Source organism: Mauremys mutica, chromosome 1 (genome assembly GCF_020497125.1).
Source record: "Mauremys mutica isolate MM-2020 ecotype Southern chromosome 1, ASM2049712v1, whole genome shotgun sequence".
NCBI classification, from domain to species: domain Eukaryota; kingdom Metazoa; phylum Chordata; order Testudines; family Geoemydidae; genus Mauremys; species Mauremys mutica.
In genome coordinates this window covers 354,724,955-354,739,109 of record NC_059072.1, presented here as the reverse complement: position 1 = coordinate 354,739,109, position 14,155 = coordinate 354,724,955, and the positions used below count along the sequence as shown (strand labels likewise).

At 42.7% G+C, this 14,155-nt stretch overlaps 1 protein-coding gene across 3 annotated transcripts in view; it reads right to left on the bottom strand.

Annotated features, from left to right (window-relative positions):
* Nucleotides 1–14,155, bottom strand: part of PGM2L1 (phosphoglucomutase 2 like 1) — a 78,893-nt gene that overhangs the window by 52,274 nt on the left and 12,464 nt on the right. For all 3 annotated transcript variants that reach the window (XM_045022682.1, XR_006580802.1, XR_006580800.1), the window contains exon 2: nt 1,435–1,602. In XM_045022682.1, coding sequence (XP_044878617.1) covers nt 1,435–1,602 — 168 coding nt within the window. The remainder of the gene's footprint in view (nt 1–1,434; nt 1,603–14,155) is intronic.

The following is a 14,155-nucleotide window of genomic DNA, read 5'->3' as shown; positions in this document are numbered from 1 at the left end:
CACATTCATTTCAATGTGATGTTCTCAGCATGCAAACACCTCATGGAGATGAATATAATCTAAAACAATAGATCTGAGACATGTGAATTGCTCCATGCATCTCAATGTGTGTTCCCATCCACCTCCTGCTTTACAGTTTGTGATATGCATGAAGCATGCATGTTCTCAGCTCCCCATCCAAAGAGGCAGGACTTTTCCGGATGCTGGTTCAAACGAGGGGCAGGGAGAGAGCCTCAATGTTAAGGATCCACAGGTCTGGTGCTCTTGCACAGCTCTGGAACAGTCCCTGGGAGAAGCCCTTTACAGTGTTAACCCTTTCGCTTCACTGCCTCCTGGGTCTGAACTTCAGAGCCTTCAGCACCCATTTCACTCAGCGAGTCCACTCGAATTGGCCACCTGGGGGAGACTTGCACATCCAAAGGAAGCAATGCACCCCCAACCTCAGTGACTCAGATAGCATTGTAAAAATAGAAGGGTTTATTACATATCTGGAACACAGCATAGAAAGTCCTTACTTAGCATTGAGAATAGAAAAAAAATTACAGCATAGTCCACCTGGGTCAGTCCTGCCCCACCCCCCTTTGTCCCCAGTCCAGAAGCATGTCTCCTGCTTCCAGCAGCCCACATTATACAACCCCCAGGGTCTCTCCTCCATTCTTTGTTCCTCCTCCTGGTCTGAACAAGGTCACCTGATTATCTACCTTAGCTCTCTGTCCTGAAGCTGGACAAAACCCAGCTGGCTTCCTGCAGGGGTTGGGGACAGTCCAAGGTCATTAGTTGACAGGCACCACATGTCCAGCCATCGGAGTGGCCATATTCTGCTGAGACTGCCAGAGTAAACAACTCTTACCACCACCTAGTTCAACATGCAGCACATAGGGGAAACTGAGGTATGCACAATAATCATACAAAGTATTAAGAAACATTCTCAATTCATCACACACAGACCCTCTCAAAAGGGCAAGCACCCCCCCCCCCACTAGATTGCTGCTCACATGCTGGGGGAGGAGGGGGTATAGAAACCCTGAAAATAGAGAATATAGAAAATTTCTTCTCATTATTTACACCTTTCAAAGACTTGCAAACAAGAGCATTTTGGTTGCTCATGTAATGTCAGATGAGTCCCCTGAAGTTAACACAAAAAGCTTTAGGTAATTACATCCGGCCTACCTACGATGCCTTGGGCAAGTTTAGCTGGATGAGTATTTTTACACTTCCTGTCCTTTTGGTGTTGCTGTGTACTGTTGAACAGTTGCCACATTCCACCCACGAGGCTGGATTTCAGTGATGGGTGACAATTCATATATATAGCTTCAAGTAGGTTTAAATGCATTGTGAATTTTGAAGATGAAAGGCATAATTGTAAGCGATCAAGATGATTACTATGAAATTATAAACAAAAAAAGTCTGCCTGTAGAGTGCTACCCAGGTTACCTGTGTTGACTGGATCACTGTAAGGTCATTAATGTAGCAAAAGCCTGCCCCCATGGCAGAACGAAGTCCAGCAGTCCCAAAAGTCAGCCTGCAACAGAGGCGATCCCGCAGCTCCTTGTTCATCCCATTCCGTACCAGGTTTTCAATCTGCTCTTTTGTTTTAGGGTTCTGCAAAAGAAAAACAAAGGTTCTGTTCCCACTACTCAAGGAGGATCTGATGGAACAATTACTGCTGCAGTGCAGTTTGTGTTAAAATAATTCTCTAATTCACAGGATAGGAAGAAGTGGTCTCCGTATCCACAAGCCAAGCTCTTTTATAATACAATTTCTATGTTGGTGGAAGAAAGGATCACTCTTCGCTCTAACCTTTGTCACTTCTAACATGTTCTCTATTCAAACATATTCAATTATGCATATCAACACATTCTCATCTATAATAATCAAAATTTACATATAGGCAAAGAAAAATGCTGCTTGAGAGCTTGCTAGAATTTAGTCAAGGCTCAAATATACTTTGTATATTTTGACAAGTGATGTTAACTAGTTGTGTTTTAGCGGTTACAAAGCTTTAACTTTCTGAATCTCAATATCTACTGTTAATAATTATTCTCTGACCTTCCTATTGTCTGAAATACCCCATAATTTCCTGCAGCTGTGAAAAGTTGAATAGATAAGTCATAAATTTTTTTTGTTAAGCATTTTTCTATTATCCATCAAACTGATAAAGTCAAAGTCTAATTATGCATGACTTAATTAAGGAAGTGAATTGTACTCCAGAAGATGTTCCTTTCCAAAGTTCAGACCCAGAACCAGATAGCTTAGAGTAGTTTATATTTCAAAGAGTTGCAACAAAATTGCTTGTCAGCTGCACCAGGAATTGGGAATTTAAAAAGAGTTATGGGTAAATTTTCAAAGGCACCGTTACTCAGAGGGAGTTGGGCTCCAAGGGTGCCTTTCAAAACACTACCCCCTACAGCATTAGGTAATCTTATTTGTTTCTAGCTGCTAATGCAGAACCATTCTCTAGTGCTTTGTCCAGTTTAGCGTTAAGATACTCAAGCAGAGTAACTGCTTGCTGTGTTGTTGTAGGTGTGTTGGTCCCAGGATATTAGAGAGACAAGGTGGGTGAAATAAAATCGTTTATTGGATCAACTTCTGTTGGTGAGAGAGACAAGTAGAGGAATCAAGCAACAATTGAGTTGGTGTCACAGTCAGGACATGTGCAGGATATTCAAGTTACATTCAGCCTCAAATGTGTTTTTAATTTGAGTACCCACAGTAGTAAAAAAAGGTTAGGACAAGATTTGTTTTTATGTAGGGGAATGTAAATATGAATGCACACGCAGCTTCAGTGTCTCTAAGTAGTGACAAAATTACTACTGTGGTGTACCAATAATTTAATCAGAATTGTAAAAAATATTTTAAAATATAAAACCCAGAATTCATGCAATGTGAAGATTGCACAGTTCATTATAAAGTCTGGCAATGCAAAGCAGAAACTGCAGTTCCAACAGCAACTTTTATTGCTTGATTTGAAGCAAGGCTGAATTATACAAATTAGAGGTTTATCCAGAAGAATACAAGAGTGTGGTTCTCAAACTATTTTTGTGGTGACCCCTTTCACATAGCAAGCCTCTGAGTGTGACCCCCCCCATATAAATTAAAAGCACTTGTTTACATATTTAACACCATTATAAATGCTAGAGGCAAAGCGGGGTTTGGGGTGAAGGCTGACAGCTCACGACCCCCCCATGTAATAACCTCGTGACTCCCGGAGGGGTCCAGACCCCCAGTTTGAGAACCCCTGGTGCACACTGTATTTACACTACATGGTACATATGAACCATTTATTATTCCTCTTTGGGGTAAAGTATTACTGCTTATTACAAAAGGCACATCTTTATGTCTTATGCTGCACAACAGCTGATTAACATTGAAGTTGGACCCTTTTTATTTCTAACTGTGCAACCTCAGCATGTTTTCTGCATTATTTTCCTGGTGTTTTCTGGGGGAAGCTAGAAGTGTGGAAGCTGGTTTTAGAAAACATTTCCCCCGCCCATGGAAAAATCTATATATTCTATTGTAATTAATTGATTGGCAGTGTTTCTGAGCTTAATAAGCAAGGTGACACTCTGCCAGCGCTGTGGGTAATAAACTCCTATGCTAACTGCCTATTTGTTCCAATGGTTCCCCTCCCCATGTTTTCATCTCAGCTTTACACAGGCCATTCTTGACCTTCACTTCTCTCCTGCACCACACATACACCATTTGTTCTTTAAAGTTATTCTATGCACAAGGTAAATATGGATGGTCCCATTTGCAGAGCTGCTACAACTGACTTCAACGGGAGCTGCAGGTGCTTGGAACACCTTTAAACTTACACTAAGAAACTACTTCTTCGGTGAACCTTGATGTAAAATGTGGGCCCCCTTTAACAGACTTTTAAAGAACATCAGTAAGGCATTCTCTGAATACACTTTAGCTGAAAAACTAGCTGCTCTATTTCCTTGACATTTCCCAAGACTTTCTTAAAGACTTCGCCCCACCTCCTGAGGTTTGGCATCAAAGACCCTGAAGAAATACCAGGGTTGGTGAACAAGGAAAATTCTTTGGGGTTGCCCCCTTTCTCTCTCTCTGCCCCCCAGGATAAGAGTTTAAACAGTCACCTCTCCCCACAAGGTCATATGCTCTACAAGATCATCAGGATCTTGTCCATGGTAGCTTTCCTCTAGGTCACTAGAATATAGCAGTATCTGAATTGGCATCTGTCCACTTCAGGGACAGTCCTTCAGTACACATTCTCTGGAATTCTTAATCAGGATCAGTGTGCTTACAGTACATCTTACATTTGGTACAGTCAAAATACATGTATGAAAGGGGGTGAAGATTGGACAGTTTCAACTTTGTTATCTATCTCAGACAAACTAAGACGACAGTCACATTCATCCCCATCATGCTATCTTGGACAGACTGCAGATAAAATGTTACATACACAAGGTGAAGGAAACAGGTGAATAAAATGGGTTAAAAGGAAAAAATAGCAGGGAGCCATGGACAAAACAAAAAGAACTCAATGAAGACTACCAGAAGGGCAGTTCCAGTGCTGTGAAAAGGGTGGAAGTCAGACTGGAAGTGATCCAAGTACAGTAGGTTATTTTGGGAGAAGTGGCTGGATAAAAATAACTGATGTGCTTCAGAGCCCACCTATACTGAAGGTTCTACAAAGATGTCATGAGTATCAGGAAATGCGGTACTGTACATCTATTTCTGATTTTTGGACAACAGGGTTAAATCCATCCCAGTTATAAGTACACTGAAATCAGTAGTGCTGGTCCAAGGATGAATTCATACCAAGGAGCTTCTGGGCTTACCCCTGAATTCCATGAATAATGTTACATCAGTATTGGATTTCATCTGCCAGCACTAGTCTCACTCTCTTTACCACTACCTTTCAGGATATCAGATAAATCACCAGAGTGTACAGAATTGTCAGGGCTCAGCCCTGCTGGGTGTAACATATACAAAGACCAGCTTCCAGAAGAGACAAGTTTAATACAGAGCCCATGGCTAGAAGGCGGTTCCATTTTGTCTCAGTATGGCTGCAGTCAACACACCCCGGTGAACCTCAGTATAAAATTTCGGCTAGACTCACTAACTGTTTAGCTACCACGTGTGACGCCTTAATAATTGCTGTTTAACTCTAGACACCAGTTGGCAGACAAGACCTGGCATAACTCCAACACTGGTTTTAACTGACCTCTGGTTAGTGCTCACCCAAGCTGTAGTACTGCAAAGCCTCCTTACGTGTGACGTTACCCTGGTGTTATCCTGATCTGCTAGGTCACTCCAATCCTTGACTCTGGGAGCCAGCCTTACCCTGCTCTGCTGTGAGAATCCCCAACTCCTGGACTGTTCACGTACAGCTCTGGCATGTAAACTGCTCCTTGGATTGTGCAACCAAATGACACTAGCCAATATCTTCGGTCCCAGACACAACCCTAGAAACCTTCATCTTGCAGTGTCCACTTATGCCCGTTGGACACTGCAAGCTTATACGAGTTTGTCAACAAAGAAATTGATATGTACCAGGCTTGTTATCCCAAGGGGACCTCTCTGACATGCTTCAAACCAAACACACTGCTTCAGGTAGAACAAACAGATTTATTAACTACAAAGATAAATTAAGTGATAATAAGTCAAAACATAAGTAGGATTTGGTCAAATGAAATAAAGGCAAAACACATTCTAAGCTGATCTTAACACTTTCAGTGTCCTTACAAACTTAGATGCGTCTCACCAGAGGCTGGCTGGTTGGCCTTCAGCCAGGCTTTCCCCTTTGATCAGCGCTTCAGTCGCTTGGTGGTGATGTCTGTAGATGGAAATGGAAGAGAGGAAGAGCATGGCAAATGTCTCTCCCTTTTATCATGTTCTTTCTTCCCTCTTGGCTTTGCCCCCATCTGCCCCGACCTCCCCCCCCCCCACGTCAGAGTCAGGTGAGCATTATCTCATCAGTCTCAAACTGACCAAGGGAAGGGCAGTGACTCACTCGAGAGTCCAACAGATCCTTTCGTGCTGCCTAGGCCAGTATCCTTTGTTCCTGTGACGCTGGGCTGGGTTTGTCCCATATGTGTCCTGATGAGGTAAGAACTGCCTCTCTGCTCTTGGAGAGTTTGTGTGTCTGGGCTTGTTTCAAGCTACGAGGACACATTTTCAGTCTCATAACTATATACATAAAATTACAACCTATAACATTACTATAAGCAACAATGCTCAGTGCATCAAGAGCCTTCCAAAGACACCCGACATGACAAACTTTCATATTAATAGGATGAACATGGGGGTGCAGGGTGTTCCCTCAAGGTACAGAATGTCACATGTATATAAGAGAGAGAGATCTGGGTGTGCATGCAGTGCAGAGTACATTTTTAAATGTAAAAAATAATTTTAATTTGCTGCAATCACATTCGCCAGTTTAAATGAAATATAATGGCCCTCCCCTATCCTCCCTTGATGACATTAAGCTAGGCAATCTAAGCCCTTGTTATTTCACTGATCACTGTTAAGAATTCTTTGCCTCCTCTGACTGTCCATCCACTGTGGCCCCCACACTGAGATCAGTGGACAGGTACCTTGAAAGAAGAGTTGAACATTCTTGAAGGCTGAATCTTAATTTGATACGTGGAGGACTCTCTGCAAGTTTTTTGGGGCCCCTCAACTTGCTCAGAATACCTACAGTAGAACCTCAGAGTTACGGACACCTTGGGAATGGAAGTTGTCCGTAACTTTGAAGTGTTTGTAACTCTGAATAAAGCACAGTTCGGGCTCCAGATCCAGCACTCCAGGCCATGCTTCAGCAGCAGCTGAGCTGCTCCCTACTCAGCCCCTGCATGAGTTTGCAAGCTTGTCCCCCTATCTGCAGAGATGTGTCTGAAAACAGCCTGTCCCCCTCAGGCGGGAGGTGGGGTGAAAGCAATGCAGACCCCAGCGCTGCTCCTGCTCTGCTGGCTGGCTCTGGCTGCCTTGGACTGGCAACCCCAGTGGCTGCCCCACGTCTGGGGGCAGGAGTGGGGTGGAGTCAGATGACCCAGATGTGCCTACCTTTAAGATGCAACACAGGTACAGTACAGTATTTGCTTTTGGGGGGGGGGGCATCTCGGCTGCTGCTTGATTGGTTACTTACGGCTTCACTTGGTGTCCGGTTGACTGGTCAGTCTAACTCTGGTGTTCGTATCTTTGAGGTTCTACTGTATTTAAAAGTCCAGTGACACGTTCTGTTCTATGAAATGAGATACTGTATAGAATATGTTGGCAGGATGGCCAGAGGTCTACTTCAGGGGGGCCTTTTGCTTGAAGTATGGAAGTGTGCTTGCTTGTAGTTTGTTGTTTTAGTTATTACAGAAAGTAGGCTGGGAGGGGGAAGTTTTTTTAAATGCTGCTTCTCCAGCCCCCTCCAAAACACTGCAGGTAACAAGGGACGGTCAGGGCTGTTGGAGGTGCCTCATCCATTCAGAAACTCAGCACAAGGACAGCATTGAGGCAGATGACCAAAAAAGAGGCAAAGGATATGATCCTCAAGCACTCCACCTCCCCCATATCTTTTGCTGGGAGTGGGGGGCAACATGCTCATGTGTATGTATTAAGAGCCCTGTCCCACAAAACTCATTCAGCAGCAGCAAGAGGCAAAATCTGCCGCCATTTCTCTTGGTACTATTCCCTCTTTTACATCAGCACGGGACAAAGCTATCTGAAAAACGTAAAAGCTCAGAGAAATATGCTGAAGGGAAAGTTGAAGGACAAAATGATCACAGAGCATTCTCACCCAGAGTGTCCTTGGATTAACAGGATATGGAGAGTCAGGACAGAAAGAAGGTTGAAAACATTTTTTAAAATTAACTGTTTAAAATTCTGTGTTTCCTACTGTTATTAACATGGATATAATGACAACACAGGAAGCAGATCTGTGGAGTAAGAAGATGAGACTCTGAAAAGGACACCTGCCCATTTACTTTGGGCAGAATTGTCCCATACATGAGAATAGCCTCCATAAGCTATAGGAAACTGGAGTTTTTACTTCCAGTTTTCACCTACTCATATGCCAGGGCAAGGAGAGGGCAGGACTGTCCTCCCTGAGAGTCTGGAATGGGGCTCAGCCCTTTAATCTACAGATTTTATGAATGGCAGCAAGGAGGCTCAGTACCTGTGCACTGCCTCCTAGAGCTCACTACAGGAGCCATGCCACCACAGTAGCCCTTACTAGTGCTAAACATCCACTCAGGGTACGTCCAGACTAGCCGCCGTATTGGTGGGTAGCGATCGATTTTTCGGGGATCGATATATCGCGTCTCATCTAGACGCGATATATCGATCCCCAAACGCGCTCCCGTCGACTCCGGAACTCCACCAGAGCAGGCGGCGGTAGCGGAGTCAACACGGGGAGCCGCGGACGTCGATCCCGCACCGTGAGGACCCGAGATAAATTGATCTAAGATCACGTAGCTGAAGTTCTGTATCTTAGATTGATACAGCCCCCCCCAGTGGAGACCAGCCCTCAGAAGTAGTGCCTCACATCGCACTGGGGAACTCCTAGTCTGCTATTACTAATTATGAACTGTTTAATAGTTTATCAAGTTATATTGGATTATAGCACCATCAATTTGTATGGTACTACTTAGAAAAGGTTTTACCCCCTGGAGTCTAGCACTTACCCAAACAGAACTACAGATCATCAGACCCTTAGATTATAAAATACTTAAAGTAGAAAACTGGTCGTCTTACTTTTATGGCACTGTTCAGACTTCTTAGTTTATACAGTGTTGTGAGGATCCTTCTATTTTATGAGGCACCTTGCAAAGCTTTTTAGCCCTCAAATACAGAGGGGAACCAGCTCAAGAGACAGAAATGAAAGTTCCTTCCAGGCATCTTGTAAAGAGAGCATGGAGTAACGAAGCCTTTTCAACACAGTTGAGCAGAGAACACCCTGAACTGGATGTGGTGGTGTAATTTTTTATAGTTATTTCTCTCAAGCTGGAAAAAACAATAGTCACTGAAAATTTGCAGATGGTAAACAATGAAGAGGACAGGTCACTGATACAGAGTTTAGCGTAGACACAACCCAAGACTCAAAGCTGATTCACCAACAATGCAGATTGAGCTGTAATACAATTAATACACAGCTATAACACGATTAGGTCTTGTGACAATCAGATAGCCCAACTGTACGTATACCCTGGGTACAGTATGGCTTAGACTAGAGAAGCGGTTCTTCAGAGAGTAGCTTAAGGCAGTGTCCTAAGCACAGGTTAAAAAAAGGCAACTGGAATCTGAAAGATTGAGTGAGCACCGCTGACATTTACCACACAAAGGTCAGCCAGTTGCTAGAGCTAGCACTGCCTGGCACTGCTCAGCTTCTGCTACACTTAAGAAAAATGGCTGTAGAGAGGATTAACATAATAGCCTAACATTTTTCTCCAATCAAAACTAATGATCCTTCATTAGAAAAAGAATAATATAAAGCAATTTAGGCCCAAAAGTCTGATCCACTTTAAAACTCAACCAATGGGAAGTAAGCCCTGAACGGTAGAGAACGATGTAACGTTTAGTTTAAATGCACAAAAAAAGACAAATACCACAGTGCGCAAGTTCTCTCAGCTGACTGTGCAGAAACAGCTAGTTCCCCTCAAAAGCGTGCTAACACCAATAATGCTGATGCACCAAAGAGAAATTTAATCTAGTTTAGATTTATTTTTCCTGTTTGAACTGATTGCCGGGACAGAGCCAATACTGGCCAAACAGCAGGTGTACCAAAGATGAGGGTTTTACTTTTGAGCTAAAAGAGAATTTCATTTCATGCTAATTGAAAGACTCATTGCAGATTACCATATTTTTGCTTGCTTAAGGTTCTGCAAGCCAGCCAACCCTAAGAAGATGAAAGACACTACATCACATAATACTATTTAGTCATTTATTCTGATAAATACTTCAGTTTTATCATAAAAACTTTACAGTATGCTAGTAAGTGTACTGTAGGACTGAGACCATTTGGGATTTCACCCCAACCAGTAAGAGGTTTTGTCCTGCGTGCCCCTTAACTCTGGGTGCCTCTGGGCTGCGCAGTTTTGGCTCAGAAACCTGACACAAGCAGCATGCTCACAGCACAATGGTTTCACCCCTGCTTCCACCAGACCAGCTACTCCTTGCAGAGTGACCCCCAACACCTCCTCCGGTCCCAATTCGCCCCAAAACTGTCTCCCCTGCAGCGTCCAGTCCCTCTTACCTCTGAGTGCTCAGTGACACCAATTTCACTACCTCCAAAAATCCAGTATACACACCAACTTGTTAGCTCAGCTGGAGTTATACACTCCACCCCAATATGCAGCACTGAGATGGTTGGTAGTAAAACTAAGAATAGGTTTATTAACAAACATATTTAAGAGTTGTTTTTTAAAGTGCAAGAGATATGAAAGGATTATAAACAAAAATAATATTTCTAGTATCTAAAACTTAACTCTAGCAAGATACATCTTTGCCTAACCTAGTTTCTTACTCACATCAAGGGGTCAGCATTCTCCAGCTGGATTAGCAGGAGAACCCATCTTTCATAAGTCAAAGAAGACAGCATTTTGCTTCTCTCAGTTGGCAGATCCCCCAAAAGTCTTTCAAGCAGATCTTTATATCCCCAAAGTTTTTGTCTTCAAAGTCAAAAAGCCCTCTTGGAGGCTCAGCTTCCCATATCCACTAGGGAGCAGACACCACCTTTACTTTTGCAGTCTCCTGTGGCTTACAATGCAAATGATCTTCCTGCAATCTCCCAAGCAAGTGAACAGCCCATTGTTCCAGTCTCTGGTCATACCTGGTTCTGTTTGCAATTGAGACAAAGAGGTTTTTTGCCCTTCTCCTTTGTCTGGAAAAAAGCCTGGTTTGCCTCCTTTGACTGTTTACAGTCTCCAAAACACAGTATTAAAGCATCCATAATTTTACACACAATGTTATTACATACATTTCCAGGTGATATCAGCAACCAATGTGTTACTAGTTTTCAAATGATACATTACAAGACAACTTTTAAATGAATATCATGGCAACAGTGTGAGGTGCATTGAGCTGGTCAGGCCAGCTGAGATTTACTGTTACATACCAGAGAGCACCCAATTGGGGTGCTCTTACAGTCACAAGTACATTCTGCAAAAATAATTAGGCTTTAGTATTGCAACTTAAATCATAGTATGAATGCATATATTTTACCAATACAAGCTTGCCATTCCCACAAAAGCGTGCTAACGCCAATAACACTGGTGAACCAAAAAGGAATTATCTGATGTGTATTACACAGGAAGAAAAGCAGCCAAGAATTTCCAAAATGAATTCTAATTTGAGTCTCCCCTCATAACCTATTCCAGCGCTTAACTACCCTGATAATTACACAATTTTTCATAATATCTAATCTAAACCTCCTTTACCGCAGATTAAGCCTTAGTTCTTGATCTACCTTCAGTGGAATGATCAATCACTGTCCTCTTTATAACATATTTGAAAACTTATCGAGTCCCCCCTCAGTCTTCTTTTCTTGAGACTAAACATGCCCAGCTGTTTTTTTTTTGTTTTTCAAACTTTCCTCATATATGTCAGGTTTTCTAAACCTTTTACCATCTCTTCTGGGCTCTCTACTTTGTCCACATCTTTCTTGATGTCTGGCACCCCAAACTGGACACAGTACGCCAGCTGAGACCTCACCAATGCCTAGCAGAGGGGGACCATTACCTCCCATATCTTACATACAACACTCCTGTATTATATTAATCTTTTTTTGTAACTGCATCATCATTGTTGGCTCATGTTCAGTTTCTGATCCACTATAGGTCCCAGATCCTTTTCTGCAGAACTACCACCTTGATAGTTATTCTCCATTTTGTAGTTGTGCATTTGATTTTTCCTTCTTATGTATAGTGCTTTGCGCTTGTCTTTATTGAATTTCATCTTGTTGATTTCAGACCAATTCTCTAATTTGTCAAGGTCATTTTGAATTCTCATCCTGTCCTTCAAAATGCAGCTCCTCAGAGCTTAGTGTCATTTGCAACAGTTATAACCATAATCTCCGCTCCATTATTCAAGTCATTAATGAAAATACTGACCAGTACCAGACCCAGGACAGACCCCCAGGGAAGCCCAGTAGGTAAGTCCTATTAATAACTACTCTGAATATGATTCTTCAAAGAGTTATGTGCCCACCTTATAGTAATTTCATCTAGATCACATTTCCCCAGATTGCTTATGAGAATGTCATGTAGGAATGTATCAAAAGCCTATTAAAACCATGATATATCACATCTACTGCTTTCTCCCATCCACTAGACCAGCGTATTGTGGTTTAAAAATTGAAAGATTTGTTACATTAGTGAGTCATCTAAATCAATTTATTCAAATGCAATTAAAGCTGTGATTTTATGGTCAACATTACACATACCTTGAAGCTAAAAACCATTACACCGTTATGCCAGCACAGCTGGCAACATTTTAACTCTAAGGACTTGTCTACACTTAAACTGCTACAGTGGTCCAGCTGCAGCTATGCTGCTGTGGTGTGTCAGCACAGACACTATCTATGCCAATGAGAGAGGTTCTCCAGTTGGGGGAGGTGGATTACTTATGCCAAGAGGTACACCTCCACCTCGATATAATACTGTCCTCCGGAGCCAAAAAAAAATCTAACCGTGTTATATTGAACTTGCTTTGCTCCGCCGGAGCACGCAGCTCCATCCCTCCCCGGAATGCTGCTTTACCATGTTATATCGGAATTCGTGTTATATCGGGTGGCATTATATGCAGGTAGCGGTGTAGTAGCTAGGTCAACAGAAGAATTCTTCCATTGAATTAAAACTGTCTACATCGAGGAATAGGTCAGTGTAGCTATGTCTCTTAAGGGTGTGGATTTTTCACATCCTGGAGAGATGTAGCTATGCCTATTTAAGTTCCCACTGTTGACTAGCCCTGAATCTTTTTCAGGGATCTCTGACTGCTATAAAATTTTGGCCTGGGATTGGAACTTTTCAAAATCTGGTTAGCCATGTTTAATTCCTTGTGCTCAGTGTTGGCACCAGGGGGCACTACTACCCCTGAAATGGATCTTTAATGGCTCCCATTGGAGCAGATTACTGAGATACCAGTGATCCACAATAATTATCTTGCATGCACAGCAGTTTATTGAAAAGGAATTCACAAGTGGTAAAGGGTTACATTATGCACATAACTCCTATGTTAGACATTAAGAACTATACGTTAAGAGCTATACATTCCTCTTAGCGAGCCTCTCTTTCACAACCATACACAAACAGGCCCTGCGCTAGCTTCATGCAGTCCCTGCTTTGCAGAGAAGGTGGTCACCAACTCTGTGGACGGCTTCTTCTCTCCAGGTCTGGTCTCCTCAGCCCTCTGGTCTGTCTCGGATTCCCTCGAGGCAAGGCCTTGGCTGCCTGGAAACCCCTCTGGTCACAATCCTACTCAAGCCCATGGAGCAGAGTTTTGGCTACTCTGTCTAGCAGCTCCTTCAAGCGTCAATTAAGGAATCCCCAAAAGAATTTAATTTGTTTGATTTTTATACTTTTTCCTCAAAAGGATTCACGTCTTAAAAGCATGCCCAATGGGAATGTGGTTATTAATTTTTACCTAATACTTTAGGAGGAGACTGCAGAGTGGTGCCAACTGAACATTACCCCACATTCACTCCGTGATGAATCATTCACTTCAGCCCTTGCATGATGTCGTTCTACAGGGTCGAGATACCCCAGTCAGCCCATGCTCCACTCAAGATGTTCTACACGTGTTGTTTGCTTTCAAGTGGACACATTTGCTAACGCAAAGATCAATACTGATCATACACATAGCATGGAGCCAGTCAGTTTCACTTCTGGCATCTGCCTGAAGCTAAGAAAAGGAGTCTTCACCCAGAATCCTCTCTCACAGTTCAGTCATGTCAAGCCATGTTCTCATCGTTCATTCAGCTGGGTCACACCAGTTTGGCACCATCCCAACACTCAAAACTGTACTGTACACGATATTCAAAAAAATATACACACACAACTGTATTTTTAATTTAGACAATACCTTTTACTGAACTAACCAAAAGCATAGAGGATGTTGCTACTTAGAATCATGCTCTTCAGGCTACAGAAAACAAGCACTGTAGAAACAGACACAGGCATGAATTCAGACCAAATTCGATTAATAT